General features: G+C 41.6%; 1 protein-coding gene across 1 annotated transcript; it reads right to left on the reverse strand.

Moving 5' to 3' along the window:
* Nucleotides 1-410: 410 nt before the first annotated feature.
* Nucleotides 411-17,156, reverse strand: farsb (phenylalanyl-tRNA synthetase subunit beta). Its single transcript, XM_018684087.2, has 18 exons — nucleotides 17,035-17,156; nucleotides 16,542-16,597; nucleotides 16,191-16,345; nucleotides 15,960-16,032; nucleotides 15,713-15,828; nucleotides 14,180-14,330; nucleotides 13,983-14,091; nucleotides 13,585-13,655; nucleotides 13,439-13,500; nucleotides 12,694-12,745; nucleotides 12,507-12,568; nucleotides 9,873-10,080; nucleotides 9,691-9,771; nucleotides 9,503-9,595; nucleotides 8,997-9,114; nucleotides 8,338-8,490; nucleotides 1,830-1,977; nucleotides 411-1,414 (listed from the first exon to the last, which is right to left on the reverse strand). The coding sequence occupies exons 1-18, from the start codon at nucleotides 17,090-17,092 to the stop codon at nucleotides 631-633; spliced, it is 2,550 nt and encodes an 849-aa protein (XP_018539603.1). The 5' UTR covers nucleotides 17,093-17,156; the 3' UTR covers nucleotides 411-630.
* Between the last annotated feature and the right edge of the window lie 14 nt (nucleotides 17,157-17,170).

Raw genomic sequence — 17,170 nt, forward strand, 5'->3', positions numbered from 1 at the left:
TCAGATCAAAACCAGTTTAACTGAAACCTTGTTTCAAGGGCACCTATCTTTGTTTTTTTTTTTTCTTAGGTATATAACTTGGCAGGTTAGAACAGGCCATATGTTGCACCATATTGTCCTAGTTGCTGTATGTTCAAGACTGACTGAGCAGGAATGAAAGAGTTAACCTCCCTTTGCTACAGTGTAGTTTGAAGGAATGCCGGAGCACCTGTCAGACTTCATTTACAAGACGGCTTGTTATCTGCACAGCTCACTTTCATATGGGAGTCTACTGGCTGCAACAATATCCCTTTGAATTGACAGTAAAGCATCAACAGATACAGTGGGTATGTGGAAATCTGTACTTGTTACCTGATAAAAAAAAAAGGAGGAGCAAAAGCAGGCACTATATAAAAGATTCAAAGCAAAAATCAAAAGGTACAATGGCTTTATTTGATGTTTGAAGGCAAGAATGTTTTGTACATGTACCAAAGGATCTTTTTACGAGGGACCTGAGTTTTGTTTATTGTATTGTTACATGGAAGTTGGAATAGCCACTGAATATTGTGTTTCATACTACATCATCTATCTCAAGCAAGACCAGAAAACATCAGATAGTGCCACTCAGTGAATGTATTCTGTCTGTATGATTCAGATCTTGTTGAAAGCAGCCACATCCACAGACTGAACATATTCCTCGAAGGCGGTGATGGCTTCCTCCAGCAGATCCGTGCCCACTTTGTCATCCTCCACTACGCATCCTATTTGGAGCTTCTTGATGCCGTAGCCCACCGGGACCAGCTTGGACTGCCCCCACAGTAGCCCGTCCATGCTGACACTGCGGACGCACTCCTCCAGCTTGGTCATGTCCGTCTCGTCGTCCCAGGGCTTGACGTCAAGCAAGATGGAGGACTTGGCAATGAGAGCTGGCTTCTTGGACTTCTTGGCGGCGTACTCCGCGAGGCGCTGCTCCTTGATCCTCGCAGCCTCCACGCTCTCAGCCTCATCGTCTGAGCCAAACAGGTCGATGTCGTCATCGTCGTCACTGGCGTTGTGTGTTGAAGCGGGGGGAATGGCTGGGAGGACAAACTGACTCATGGCTGATGGGAGGCCAGCTCTCTCCCTCTGGAAGGACTTGATGTGACTGTACCAGCGCAGGAGGTGGCAGAGGGTCAGCGGGGGAGCAGAGGGGATGGCATCAAACACCGCTATGTCAGCTTGAGACGCTGCAAAGCCCTCAATGTAGCTTTTGTCCGCCAAAAAATCATTAAGAGCTTTAAGACCAGCCGGCGTGCTCATGTCACCAAACACAGTTTTTGTAGAAGTCGGGCCGGGGGCTGGGGCCTGGCAGGAACCGTTTCGCGTGGGGAACTTGTGCTTGATGACTTCCTGCATGGGGACATCATGTGTGAGGAGGGTTTCGGCGGTGTGGCCACTGGAAGAACCAAGGCAACAAAGCAACAGGTAATGAGTCACTGAGTTTAATTACCATGCACTAACCCCAAGGCACAAGTAACCTAAATTAAGACCAGGCATGCATGTACAAGCCCACACACAGATGCACACCATTCACGTCACAAACACAAAGGAGTCTTGTTAATTTTTAATTCTTCTGACTTTAGTAGAAACAGCCTTGTTACTGATGTATAAAAAACACAATGGCTCCACATTAAGATGCTGCACACGTCGGTCCTTTTGTTTTCTCATGCACCAAGTAAACAGATTTGCATCACACAAATTTCAAGCCTCATATTTTCCATATAAATCTCATTGCTTTCTTTTTTGGTCTGAGAATATAAGCTGCTATGTATTTTCTGAGTAAGGGTTTAGGTTTAAGAAGGAGAAATCACAGGAAGGGCTCGATGTCCATCTCAAGGGCAGAGCAGGGCATGGTCAGCTCGAAGCGGTTGATGACATCTGGGTGCAGGACTCCGAGACGCCCTACGCTCTTTCCACGGACAAAGATTTCTGCGCAGCGACCGGGGAAAAAGGTGGAATCTGTAAGAAAACACAAAAATCATTAAGAGGGAAGATAGCTCCAAAGGGAGTTTGGCCTCACTTCCACTTATTAATGTTAGTCCAAATAAACCAATCAGCCACAACGTTAAAACCACTTGTATATATACGATAAACTGCACGGTTAAAAGAGATGATCAATGTTATTCAACTCTCCCGTCAGTGGTTTTAATATTGTGGCTGATCAGCGTATGTTTCAGTGGGCTGCACCTCCACCTGGCGTCCACTTCTCTTGCCAAAACCTGTGGCACTTCCACATCCTTATGTATTGTTTGTGTCCTTTCAAAACAACAATTATCACCCCCACTAGCTTGTTTGTAATCCATTTGTATCCTGACAAACTATTTTTGACCACTGTGTTACTATCTAACAAGCCATCTGTTTGATGTGGGAGTTTCTTGGATCATGTTTCTGCCACTTCACATAGATGGTACATGTAAACCTGAGATGTATTTACACTGTACTGCTGAGGCATTAATGTTTCTTGTAAGTATTGATGACATCCTTTCTGTCAAGTGCTCAGTTTAAGTGTTTCTCACACATCATATCTCAGAAATCATGAGTCAGTCATACAGTGTGGGTGCTACTGTGCTTCCTGCCTTGTTCCATGGTTTTCTCTTGATAATGGTTTGTTCACCCACATTGGTTGTCACTGATCACTTATTCCAAACAAACCCAAAGCTTAATAGGTATCACTTCCTGCACACCAAAACATTTTACCAAAGAAAGCTCCTCCACAAGTGGGAATAAAAAGCTCTGATGGACTGGTTATTGTTCAATATCAAAGCAAAATGTACACTGTTTATGTGAAAATGTCACAGGTCATTACTCTAAGGCAACCGCCTCCGGAGGCCATTTGACCATAATTGGATTTTCTGTTTCAATCACTTTCTCTTTCTCTTTCTCTCTGTCTCTCTCTCTCACACACATACACACACACACATACACACACATATAATTTCTCCTTCTGATTAAAATCTGATGGTCCAGTGTGTGTATGTGTGTGTGTGTGTGTGTATGAGTCCAGAGTAAAGGTCACTTCAATCCAGATGGAATTAAAAAAAAAACCTCCATCAACAGTGAGATGAAAACACTCCTGTCATTGTGAGAGGCGTTTGCTCACTTTGTTCAAACACACTGACATGCAAACAGACAGAAAGACAGACTTGTCAGAGATTTAACAAGATAGAGAGGTTGCTATGACAACAGCCCCACACGCAGAGACATGGCTTTCTCCCATAGTGCACTGCTTCTTCCCACGCTGCCTTGCTAATGGGTTCCAGAGCTGCTTAGATGTTCACTCATCACTATGGATGAAGGCTTACAAAGCACATGGACTGTACTTTCAGACGTATGTGTGTAAGAGAGAAGAGACAACTAAAGCAGGGAAATTCTTCCATTTATTTCACTTGTCTGCTCTGTGTCTGTTAGGTGTATTAAATCGGTGGAATGTTCTTGCGTCGGCTCACACGTCATCTACTTGTACCATGAGAGGGATGCCATGGCAACTATATAAATAGCTCTGGTACATCTTAAATAACCAATCAGTCAATGAAAATCCTACACTTGAGCCAGGCCACTTTCCACCCACTCACATTCAACTTTGAGCAGAGCTTTCAGTGGAAGGGAGAGTTAGACAGTTGCCTCAGATAACCTATATCACTGGCTGATATTGACATTGACAACTGGACAGAGAATTCACCCAGGTATTTACTGGATCCACAACACAAAGTAAAACTAATGCTTCACCCCTTCACACACAAGCAGTGACTTTAAAGGACAGTTAGTATGGGTTTCAATGTTGTGTCTCAGGGACTTGAAATGGTCTCAACACTGTTTACTTGTGGATTTATCTGGAAATTAATTTCTTGGTTAATTGTTTGGTCTAAAATTCTTGTTACGTCCGACCAACACTCCTAAACCTAAAGACACTGAGTTTATTACTATCTTTAGGTTTGTGACTAAGAAAAATGAATGATTGGCATTTGTACTTGAAAAATGATCAATTATAAGAATATCTGTTTTATTTTTTTCAAAAGTCATCGCTATTCATTGAGGGATAACTCCAGCTTAAAACTTGTGTCTTATTTTTTGGCCTTTGTTATGGTTATCAAAATGTTTTGCTTGCCGATAGTTACCGAGATCGAGAATGCAGCTACATTGCTAAACAACACGAGCAGTGACATGAGATGACGTTGGCACTGACTTCAGACCCTGATAAAGAATAAGTCAAGAGAAAAATAATCCTCTCTAAGAGATATCATGGCAAAAAGAACAGAGCAAAGAACAGTGAGTGGATTCTACTTTTAACCATAAAAAGCCTGGCAATAATCAATGTTTTTGTTACTGTCAACAAAAAACTAAATTGACAATGTGTTGTCAATGGGCTTTTCTTTATTACTCAAGCATGAACAGACAGTGCATGTATTGGGACTATTTTCAGTTGTGGATTAAAAGTATTTACAGAGGCAGGATAGTGTTATGTGCCTCTGACTCAATAACCACAGTGTCCATATTCATTGTAATGAAGGTTGTATTGTGGCTCACTGATGTGTTATTAATAGTTTTTGGACAAGAATGGATTTCTGAGGCACATAAGCTGTATCCGGCTTGTATGATTAGTCTGGTCATCATTGGTTTTGATATTTTCAAGGGACAGGGTTAGGGACAGTAAGAAAAAAGCAGAGTATCACCTGACTCATCTTTGAACAGTAGTCGGCTTATCAAAACCACTTTATTTGGATGTAAACCAAAACAAAGCACACCTAGTTCCCCATTGCAACTGTCTACACATACCTATGCCAAGTTCAAGGTTGAACTAATGAGAAAGATGTCATCACCTAAAATAATAAAACTCAAGTTGGATGTAACCAGAATGATCTTTTACAGCGGCTGAATAACAATGTATCAAATTATAAAGTGAGAATATTGTGACCAAGTGAAAAGGGGTCACTCATGATAATGAAGATACAGAGAATTATCCCTGAAATAGCAAATTTGAGTTCACTGTTTAACTGTCCAGCCTGGAGCTTTAATGTTCTGATTCACTCTCACTGCTCTCACAACAGCATTTCCAGCCACAGCAGGCAGCTGTCTGTAGCAAAATAACTCTAAAAACTAACTGTACACTACTGCTCAGCACCAATCTGCAGACAGGACAGGTGGCCAGAGGCAAATCAAAGCTTTAAACCCCAGACACTTGTGCTAACTTTCAATAATACATGGAGGCCAAACAGTGAGGGTCAGTTATGGAACAAAAAACAGAGTCACATGAACATGGTCTCTTTCCCTAACAAAGGCGATATGGGCCTGGACCTTCAATTGGACACAGTTGTTAAGTGAAACACAGGCATCTGCCTCTTAAGTGGTTTTTTCCTCCATTTCTGATCCCCTAACTCGTTATTTCATCCTCTTCCCCCGCTGAGTGGAGGAAACTCAGCTGACATGTATTCCCTCAGCAACTCACCCTCTCTGTGCTGGGAGTGGCAGTGAGGTGGTAGTAGTGCCGTTTGGCTCTGCTGATGGACACATCCTGAGGGTCTGTGTCAGGTGAGCTCTTAGACTGGGTCATGACCTTGTAATGGGTTTAAGGACACGCTGACATATGTGGGGGAGATTAGGCTAATGGTGCATAGAGTGTGGAAAAAAAAACAGGAGAGATGATAGACTGAGTGGGAGTGTGTGAATGTGTCCAGTGTGTTGTGCATTAGAGCGCACTGTAAGAGCATGTCCATTTTAGCTCCCTTGTAAGTGTGTGTGTGCGCCTGTCAGATGGACAGTCTAAGCACCCGTGGGTGGGTGTTGTATGTGCCAATCTGTCTCGCTGCTCAGCACTGCAGTGGGTGACGTGACTCCCGTGTACTCTCCCACACTGCAGACTTTACACACTCTTAGACCCTCTCTTGCTTACACTTCCAGCCGTCGCTCTGTCGCTCTTCTGTCACTCCCCCCCCTTCTATTTTTCTGCACTCTCTAGTCTCATTTCATCCCTTCTTCCGCTCTTCTGCCTGCCTTCGCCCTCTCCTCTCTCTGCTCTCATTCACTGATACTTGAGCCCATTGATTTGCAGCCTGAATGGACCAGCAGAGCCAGAGTAGACATCCTGCAGTGTGACCTTGGAGCATGCAAGCCGAGGGGGAGAAGGGGAAAAGATGTGGGTGGAGAGGTAGATAGGATGAAGTTGAGAGACGGTACGGAAAGAAGACGGAGTGAACGAGGAATCCAAAGCTCAAATGATGTGTGAGAGTCTCTCTGGGAAAACAGGAGCCAAAATGCATACAGATATGCAGCTCTTCAGACCCTCAAATCGAACCTTTCTGATTACTAATCTCACAGGAACAGATCAGAAAGATGAAACCTTACTGAGTCATACCTCTATCTGCCATTTAAACACTACTTCACTGCAAGATTTACTGTGCCAGTCACATGTCTCCACAGGTTAATGTAACTGAACTGTGAGAAATAAAACTTGTGCTCTTCTCCATGAGTGAGTAAACCAGCTTTTTCAGAATAAAGCTCATCAAAAGCCTTAATAGACTAGGACTGCTGTGCAACATGACTGACCTAATCATCTCATTCATGGTGACTCAAGAAAAAAAAACCATTGAAAATTTAGATATTTTCACTCTTGCACAGATGCATGTCATCATCAGAGACGCGGTGAAGTTGTGTTCTTGGCCGACGAGTGCTGATGTGACACCGTTGATTTTTATTGAGCAAAATGATGACAGGAGCATTTTATGTCAGAGATATTTGGTTTCCCTCATCGTGTGAAGGAGAGAGAACAGAGCTATCCTGATTTATTAGGGTAAGGTGATTAGATTGCTGAGTTTGGCGGTTGAGTGCAAGAGAAATGAAATGGAACAGAGTGAATTGCTGTTCAAAAGGAGCAAGTTTCCCACAGATGCTGAATTCCTTTTAGAGAGTTTGCCAAGTAAAATAACACTTGTTACTCCTCAGTTAGTTATTCCCAATATTCTAAAGTGGTTTCTGATTTAAATAGGTAGAACACTATCAAACTGATTCACTAATAATTAGATAATATTCTACTGATAATGTTCTAATATAACCCTGTTTACTTCCCTGATTTCCTCTTAGAAATTTGTTTGGACTAAAATCCTCTCAAAATTCAGTTTTGCCAGTTGGAGACATGACAAGCTGCACTGACTGCATTAAGGTGGCGCTATGCTGACGTTCACTCCCACCTCACTTCTAGATATACCTGGCCCTTACTCTCACAGAAAATGAATTTCATTTAATTTCATAAGGTTTTCTATCAGTCAAAAGAAGTGTCATTGATCTCATTAAACTTAAGAGTTCACACTGAGATCTGAAGGCTGTGGAGAGTGCATCTGTCGTTTACACAGTTCTTTAAAATTCTGTTTTAATTTTCTGAAGGTGCATCTCACCCATTCAGAATTCTAATGAATCAACATCCTCAAATCAGACTATGAAGAGTGGGTGACTGGACAGAAGCTGTCAGTTAGTTAAAGCCTCATTAATAACAATCCTATGCTTACGTAAGAAAAGCATCTTGTTACTTGTGGGTCATGGCTTGTTAGTGTTCGGCTCCAGCAAATGTATCTGTCTAGATTTTGAAGCACAGAGTAATATCAGATGCAACAGATGAGAGCAGATGGAGGGGAAGGCTGAGTGCACACGCTCTATATTTTATTTCATTTGTTCTAATGTACTGGGAGTTGCACTGTTTGAACCCATAATGGATGTTGAACAGATTTGAGCAAACAGTCCATACCACTGACTTTAAATTGAACGTAATTAATTTACCAATATTTGGATCAAAATATATCATACTCACTAGTAATTATACCGAGTCTTTAATTGCATGCATCCATCTATTAATTTCAGCTGTTCAAAACAATGGAGCAAATAGTGGTAGCATCTTTTATATACTTCTAAAAAGACACAGGTCATGACTCTCAATATTACAATGTTCTCTCTTGTATATCAAATCCTTTATCTGCCGCCTGTTCCAATCTAAACTACCCATCCATGTTGCAGGTTAATTTTAAGCAGAAGTAAAATTGTGCTCATCACTACCATGGTAACTGTGCCCCCTCAATAAAACTGGAAACAAATACAACAATGCAGCTGCTGCTGGTCATAGACTGGATTTACATAATCTCAACAAAACCTGCCTTTTAACCTCACGTGACCCAGATTAATTCTTGTGCATAAACATATTCCAGATCATAGGGGTTAAAATCTGTCACTGGGATTAAATCCAGTCTTAAGATATTTACCACCAAAGCTAGCTCTTAAGTACATTCCCATAGTCGTGGTTGTTGTTTTCCCATCCCCCTCCCTTCCCAGGATTCTTACCGTCTGCGGCCTGGATGTGGTAGCCCTCACCGCAGGCAGGCTGCACCTCCAGCAGTTGCATGGTTCGGTCTAGCAGGCCGTGGATCACCTCAAAGCCCGGGCTCTTGTTGTAGTACACGGCACAGAAACGCCGACTGTTACTAGCTCCAACATCTGGTTGGTGGGATTTTGGGGGGGGGGGTATAAGAGACATTGAGAACAGGGCTATACCAATGACTTACTGAAAAATCAAGTCAATATTGGGTTTTTACCAAAAATATGTCAGTGAATGTCATTCTACATCTGACATACTGCACATGAATGTTTTCTTGTTTTGTTGGTCATATATTTATGGAATAATTAATGATAACTACATTAGTTGTCTAAATTACGCTTTGCCTAAATGAATTAGACTAAATTGTAGATATTTGTTCAGATTCCTCAAAAAAAATGGATAACTATTTTTGCACTGTGACTCTCATATTGTACATATCAAATCCTTCCCTGTTATATATATCAACTAGCTAATATCAGCTTCAGGTTTTAAAAAGCATCAAATACAGTTTCACAAGTGTATTAGGCACAGTGTGTGTGTGTGTGTGTGTGTGTGTGTGTGTGTGTGTGTGTGTGTGTGTGTTATGTAAAACCAAATGATTTCCTCCACACATACAGACGCCTACCTTTGGTCTCATCCTTGAGCACCACATCAGATATCTCAAACAGTTTAAGGGGAAGGGGCATCTTCCTGTTGGCAGCTATGGTTTTCAGAAGACCTGGCAGCAAAGTGGTGCGCGCCACCTGGTGGAGAAATACAGTAGTTTAGTTCGAGAAATGACCTTAGCCTGTTAAGAAGGATGAGAGCTCCCTCTACTGGGAAAATATCACTACAACTTCTGAGTGCAGGAACGGTGGTCATTTGGTCTCTGGCTGGGTTTTGATTTTTCAAAACATTCCTGCACAAATGTCTCAATTCTGACCTTTCATCTTGTCTTGGCTTTTGTTTTTTTTTTTGATGAATATGGGATAATATGGGAAATTTTCAGGTAAACTTTTTTTAAGGTTAACAGATAACTACAATTGTTTAATTTAGCTATTTTATTGTTTTAAAACAATTCTCCCGGAGTGAAAGGTCTGCTTTACTTCGTCTGTCTTTTATTTACAGGATCTCTGTTGTATACTTCTTTACCTGGAACTCAGCTGTCTTGGGATTGGAGATGTGAGCAGCCTTGGTTTCTGAGATCTTCTTCCCAAGCTTATCTGCTATATCTTCCTGAGAACACTATAGGAGGAAAGCAGAGACACACTTCTTGGAGCATTTTTAAAGAAAAAAAAAAACACAGTTTGTATCTCTGAGTCTGTGTGTCTCTTTCTTACCAGGGCAAAGTTGAGGGCCTCTGTGAATCCAGCGGCTGCCAAGTCTTGTCTCAACAGCTCTGTCAGTTTATTTAATGGGAACTGTGAACATATAAAGCAAATACATAAGAACACACAACATATCTGATGACATACTGTGGCATTTGGTTACACACATAACATGCAGAAGAAAGCCCAGGTACCTGGTTGGCTACAGTGTAAGTGCGTGGTGTAGTGCGAGTGATGTTGTTGAAACCATATGCGATGGCAGCGTCCTCCATGATATCACAGGCGTGGATGACGTCTGAGCGCGTGGGTGGAATCTCAACCTCAATCTCATCGCCAACCCCTGTAGCCTGGGAGCGCAGGCACATCCTGGTCAGCAGCTGGGCAATTTTCTCAGTTGACTCACTGTAAGGAGAAGAGGAAACAAACACTGTAATTTAAAAAGTAGAATTCACCATGTTTCTGAGGACCCAGTGACACCACGTTATCCAAGCAGGGTTGAATCAAGGGGAAAAAGACTTGGTTATAGCTACTTGGAAGACATTTCACCTCTCATCTAAGAAGTTTGCAAAGTTCTGACCAACTAGTGGGGAGGCCTAGGTATTTAACCTCTCCATCCATCCATCCATCCATCCATCCATCCATCTTCTTCTGCTTATCTGGAGTCAGAACAGGGTGGTAGCAGGCTAAGCAATGTATTCCAGACGTCCCTCTCCCCAGCAACACTTTCCATCCCTCCAGCGAGTTCTGGGTCTACGCCGAGGTCTCTCCCCAGTTGGACGTGCCTGGAAAACCTCCAAAGGAAGGTGCCCAGGAGGCATCCTAAACACCCCGAACCACGTTAACTGGCTCCTTTTAACAGCGGCTCTACTCTAAGCCTCCACCTGATGTCTGAGCTCCTTACCCTATCTCTAAGGCTGAGCCCAGTTACCCTATGGAGGAAACTCATTTCGGCTGCCCTTATCCGCAATCTGATGCTTTTGGTCACTACCCACAGTTCATGACCATAGGTGAGGGTTGGAATGTAGATTGACTGGTAAATTGCACCACAGTGTTCTGGTACAATGTCTGCATTACTGCTCACGCTGCACCAATCCGCCTGTCAATCTCCCACTCCACTGTACCCTAAATGTGAGCCAGACCCCAAGATACCTGAACTCCTTTACTTGGGGCAGCAACAATCCACCACTGAACTGGATTCTTTAACCTCTGTGGGGTCATTATCAAAGTCCCTGATGTCACTTGGTGTGTTAGTGCACCTAGCTGTCTTGACTGTCATTAGAGTCAGAGGAGTTAACTGAGGCCAAGTGTGAATGAACACCATTGTAGGCAGGGGAAAAGACTGGTTTATAAAAAACTGAAATGACAGAAGATGTCAGAGGAGATGGTATGTACAACCAATGAACTGATTGGGGCAGACAGGAGGGTGAAATTTCTGTGCTTATGCGTCCACTGAGAGACCTGTACGAGCTCAACGAGTGGACCACTGTTGCTGTGGCCTTTGTCGCTGCAACATGGAGTAACATGTCTAGGGAGGTGCACTCCAAGCATAGGGTATGAAGCTACACTCTAACTACGGCTTTGATTTGACACAGAAGTATAAACCAAGCTTAAGTGGTGTGTCTGTTGAGGGATGATTTCTCCTCTTGAACGCAGATGGCCTCCTTCACTCCTCTTTCAAACCACCTGTCTAAAAGACTTTCCCTTTTCCTTCAGGGGTAGGTAAACTTTTCCCTTTTCATTACAGCGTAGGTAAACTTTTCCTTTTCCCCTCAGGTGTAGGTAAACTTGTCATTTTTCCCTCAAGTGAAGGTAAACTTTTCCTTTTTTCCTCAGGTGTAGATAAACTTTTCCTTTAGGTGTAGGTAAACATTTCCCTTTTCCGTCAGATGTAGATGAAGTGATGAGTCTTGACCGAAACAGATGGCTTAACCCTACCAAGTGGAGGCAAGTGTTTGTTTAATGGTTGTTTAACAAAACAATCAAACTGTTACTAGCCCTGTTGTAAAAGCCAGGAGCACTAACATAACAGCCAGTTTTAACAGCCAGGAGCACTAACGAACCAAGTGACATCAGTGGCTTTCATAGCGACCCCAGAGAGGTTAAATACCTGGGTCTCCCCACCAATCAGTCAGAACTGAAGAAGCTCTCTGGATGAGAGGTGAAACGTCTTCAAGTATCTACAACCAAGTCCAGTTTCGGCCCTTCTTGGATAACCATGACCTGGATGACTGAGAATCTTCACAGACACTGACATCAAGCAGCTGATGAGCAGGTAGTGTTTTTCCAGGATAAAATGTCTGATAAGAAAGAATAACTCAAAAACTGTAGAGAGGGCAAAGGCTGATAGTTTTTGTTTTTTTAGGCATGAACATCATTTAACAAGAGTTAAATCATAGCAAAGAGCACAGACAATTCCATCTTAAAGCCCCCAAAGCTACAAACTGTCTGGAAAACCAGTTATATATGTAAATTAATTATAAACACTCACTGAGCAAGTCTCTGAGAGAAAAAGTAAGAGAAGGGAGGGATTTTGGGGATAAGAATATGAATATGTTCTTGCATGAGGGCCAGTATAAAAATGCAATCTAATACTACAGTACAACTATATAATCTGTGATGCTTATCTTTTATAACACTGTCTATAAGGTGTTGATTCAACTCCATAATCTTGGTTTTCTGCAGGGTTACTGTATTAGTTTGCTTTAGGTAGTGCAGGAGTATAACACCAATAAGTCAGTGAATTTGCCTACATATGACGATACAAAAACTTACTTTTACTTTTATCTTGCACCTTCAGTAACTTATATTAATGCATCCAAGCAACTTACTTGATGCCAACTTTGCGGTTGATGAACTCACTGGTAAGCTTCTCCTTCCTGTAAGCCAGCTCCTGAAGCACAAACCAGGGCACAACAGCAGAGCATTAGGAAAGAGTAGAAGAATTTCATGACTCATTTAAAAAAAAAAAAAAAGAAAAAAGAAATAAGTCCAATATGATTGAAGTGAATACAGTACTGGGTATATGCAGGTCCTGCCATCTGGGTACACCACCTCAGCCTCCTCTACCCTGAAAGAGCATGAGAGAGATGAAAATATCACCCTCACTATAAAACTCTTGCCCTTCGCCCTTTTACTGATCCTTACATTTGCTGCTCCTCATTTGAAGAGTAAACTAATTAATTAGTATGCTGGCAAAAAATGTTATCATGATGAAATTTCATATCAGTTAATATACTATTAAGATAAATGTGAAATCAGTATTTCTTTTACACTTAACGGTTGATTTTTGCTGAATCTGGCAGTTAATTGTGGTTAAAAATCATTCTTTATGGTCAGAACATGACAAACATTTACAGTGGAACATTTCACTAATTTGAGGTAGAAAACACTTATATTGAGAAAATCTAACTTAATTAATTCAAAACATAACTTGCAAAATACATCCCTCTCTTCCTGCAACGTGATTGACAGTTTGTGATTCATTTCTGTGTCTGCTATCTAAGCATGGAAATTAGTTATACTGAACATTTATCAACTATTTGTTATATTTCTATGGAGGAAAATTGTACAACCATTCTATATCGGGATGTAAAATGATAATGTGTTCAGCAAGCCAAAACAAAAAGGGTTAGGGTTAGGGTTAGTTTTTCACAATAATGACAGACATTCATCATCTTTCACTTTAAAATGCTGACATGAAATCCCAGTTATTGTAAGTCTCCAGTCAGAGAGGCTAGTATTTCAGACAGATATGACTTACGTGAAAGGCTGGGAACAATACTCGCTGAACATGGTCACCATCATGTCCAAGACGATCTTTGCCTAAAGAGAATAATGTCAAGTTAAAGTCAGTTTCTCTTGACAACAGTGATAAAACTGATTTATCTGTTCCCCCCTCAGTTGTACCTTGGTCACATCTGTGGCTGTGCACTCAATGAAGACGTTCTTTGTCTTCAGGCTGATTTTTGAATGGTCCCCTGGAAAACAGAAAAGAATGCTCACCACTAATGAGACATAAAGCATTTCATTATGGTGAAATGGCTTCAAAGTTTATTTTTTCCCTCTTTATCTTCTCAAACTTTAGCTCTCTATATATTTATGATTTCTGAGTGTTACTTCACTAGTGGCATTTTGTTTATTTTAACCTTGAGCTTTGTTGCTTGGAATCACAAAAAAACATCACTTTATCTAGACATAGAATGATGAAATACCAAGCAGACAGTCTGGCAAATACTGAGTTTATAATACTGAGTGTGACAAGAGCAGAAAATAAACCCAGAAATGAAGACAGAGACAGTACTCACCATTGATAATAGGGGGCATGGACAGGACAATGCCGTTGCTGTCATAGATGACAGGGTACACAGGCTTGTCTTCAATAATGTGAAGGTAATGCCTCAAGTGGCTGTCTGTCTGTACGCACAGAGAAAACAATATTGGATTTGCACCAAACAGAAAAAAGATGCTCAGCTGACCAACGTCCAGTTAAATAGCTGTGTACCTTATAGAGGCTCATGAGTTGGGTGGCAGTGTATTCTTTGGTCTGGTTGAGGGGTTTGAAGCAGATGTCCCCTGGAGGTTTGGCTGTGTATGTGAAAGGACCAGATATGGTGTCCAGGTCATGGGTCCCGATCGCCACCAGGCTCCTCTTCCTTCACAAAACACAGTTATTGGTTGAATACAGTGAATTTTCTTGGCCAAAACTATTTTAAAAAGGATAACAGAACTGTGTTTCTTATCCCAGTGTGAACACAAACTGATAATGTGGCCTGACATTAATCATTTGCAGTAAGCAGTCTACACTACACTGGCCATTTTGTTTGTCAGTGGAGCTCGATAGAGTGGACACATAAGCATTATCAACTTCTGAGAGACAGCAAACACTTGTTAGTACTATATATTTTTGCTTTCTTAAGTGAATTTCCTATACAATAAAAAGATAACATAATGTTAAATAAATTTTTGTCCTTTAAAATAGCAACATATTACACTACTTGATTCAAGGAAAAGCAACACCTGTTCTCACATGGCTCACAGTTCAATAAAGTCACTGAACACATTATGTAGATAAATTCTAAAGGATTATTAATTAGGGCAGGGAATTGATAACCAATGGCATTATCGATTGGACTTATCAATCCAATATTTAATTTTTTCCCTTGAGGATTCCTGATCAGTTTTCTGTGTGGGAAAAAAGTAGCTTACGTGAGTTTTCAGTGTCAATGCAACTTTTTCTTTTTGTCTCTGAGACTGAAGACAGACAGTCTGACAGTCTGTCAGTATCTGAAATGGATGAAATGAGACAATATTTGTACAGTATTCGTTTTCCTTTAGGTTTGCTTAGTAAATGGAAAAAATCTGCTAAGCCTGCCTGGAAGGTACTAATGTTATTACAGGATATTTACCCTCGCTGATGGAAGTGCTGCTGGCTTGAGAAAAAGTGGCAGTTGTGCAGTTCATTGTCAATAGATGTTTCATCATATTACTGGTGTTTCCATCTGCACTTGAAATTACAATTGGATGGATGGATTTGCTGGTTTTCATCACTGTAAACTGAAGGTTCAGGATATCTGATGATGCAAATATGTACTCTGGGAAAATGTGATGGCCATTTTTCACTGTTTTCTGACATTTTATCCACTAAAGCAGTGATTGATTGATTTATCAAGAAAGTCTACAGATTAGTCGGTAATGGGAAAAAAACTCTCCATACCCACTCAATTACCCACAACTACTTAGTAACACAAGTGCTTCATGTAGTGACTGGAACTGCTCTATGGACTCATCTCTATGGGTAGAAAGTTCTTGTCAGTAAATTGCAAGTAAAAACCCTCAACGATGAGAGGTTATCAAAAGCATTAATGTGTGTGATGAAATGTAAAGACAGCATGGTTGCATCTGTGAGGTGCCTCCAAAGTGAGCAACAGTGTATATAAAACTGGTTAAATCAACACATTACACAAGAACTAATAACCACATTTCCTGTGGTTACTCTAGGTATGCTGTTGCACTTCAGTGTTTCAGCTGGTCTGACCTGCAGATGTTTTGGTGGAGTTTCTCCTGTAGCTCGATGAAGCTGTCATAGCGCTCCTGCGTGAAGGTGATGTTCCTCAGCACTGCTGCCACAGCATGGGGCCGCACTGCTGCTGTCTGCACAGGAAAAAAATGAACTGATTACCACAGTAAAATACATCTGTGGTTGATTTGTAAAACAAACTAATGTTAGCATTAGGCCACAAACTATTTATTCTGCATTAAAAATTCTTAGTAATTCCACCCACCGCCTTGGTGATGATCAGCTTCTGTGGCTCTCCGCTGATTGGGCTAACGCGTCTGTAGCGAGGTGCCTCCAGCCTGCAACACAAATACAATCTCTGTAGCAACAGTAAAGCCAACTAGCCTTGGCATGCGCTTCACTATCACTGGGACACTCTTAAATAGTGGTAAAACCAGCAGGAGTTTTGTCCATATGTGGCAGTATAACCCATTCTATCAAGCGAAACACAACTCACTTATTCTTGAAGACCTGCAGTCCACGGACCAGCCCCTCCAGACACAGCAAGTCATAGCGGTTAGCTGGCACATCGATCTTGTACAAGATGATGTCAGATGCTCCTGATGCCTTGGAGTCACCCTGCTCTCGGCTGATTATCTCCTTCTCTGATGTCTGTCGTGGAGGCAGAGCAAAGTGATTTCAAAATTAAGACATAAATATTGAAGGATGGGATCACAGAGCTGCAACAGGTGTACCTGAATTAATTTCCTGCTATGATAGGTCATAATGTGCACCACGGGAAAGATCCCCTGTGATCACTTACTACTTATTAGGGAAAAGTTGATCACATTTGAAGTCATTTACTCACTATTTCATCCAGCTCCAGTCCAAATTCAAAGCACAGCTCGTCAAACTCCTCATCAGCTAAAACAAAATACGAACAGCCATAATTAAAAACAGCGTTATATACAGTTAAATTCTAACCTGTCGTTCCCATTGCAGCTACTGAACAGCGCTCAGTTCGTATTTAAATGACAGGACCGGGGGAAATGATGCAATCACGTTGACATCCAACTCAGAGATGTCACTATTATCTTCTCACCAGAAAACCCAGCAGAAATAAGCTGTTATTATAACCAATATATGGGACCAACGATTAAACTTTTTATTCAAGATAGTTACAGTTTACGCCAGGTGCCTCATAAATATTAGCCGTGTGTGAGCAGCTGCTGCGGTGCTAACTAACAGGCAGTGTGTTGAGACAGTCCTCTGACTTTCTCTGTCTTTAAGAGCCAAAGAGACAGTTAATAAACAGACAGAAAATTTCTCCTTTGCTTCGAAATATAGTATATATGACTCACTGTACGTTCTGCCCAAGGCTTTAAAGAGAAGATCCCTTTTGACTCCGACAGTCGGCATGTTTGTTGCTAATCCTCCTCAGCCCTGCGAAAAAGGACCCCACTAGCCGGTTGCAGCTGCCTGGGCGGTGCCTGATTG

This window comes from Lates calcarifer, linkage group LG21 (genome assembly GCF_001640805.2).
Source record: "Lates calcarifer isolate ASB-BC8 linkage group LG21, TLL_Latcal_v3, whole genome shotgun sequence".
Classification (NCBI taxonomy): domain Eukaryota; kingdom Metazoa; phylum Chordata; class Actinopteri; family Centropomidae; genus Lates; species Lates calcarifer.

Bases quoted from the DNA above. Each gene is read 5' to 3' on its own strand.
- farsb (XM_018684087.2), bottom strand. From the start codon at position 17,092: ATGCCGACTGTCGGAGTCAAAAGGGATCTTCTCTTTAAAGCCTTGGGC. The intron at 13,501-13,584 runs GTACAACTGAGG...TATTCTCTTTAG, and splicing joins CAGCCACAGATGTGACCAAG to GCAAAGATCGTCTTGGACAT. The intron at 12,569-12,693 runs GTACTGTATTCA...TTTGTGCTTCAG, and splicing joins GCAGGACCTGCATATACCCA to GAGCTGGCTTACAGGAAGGA.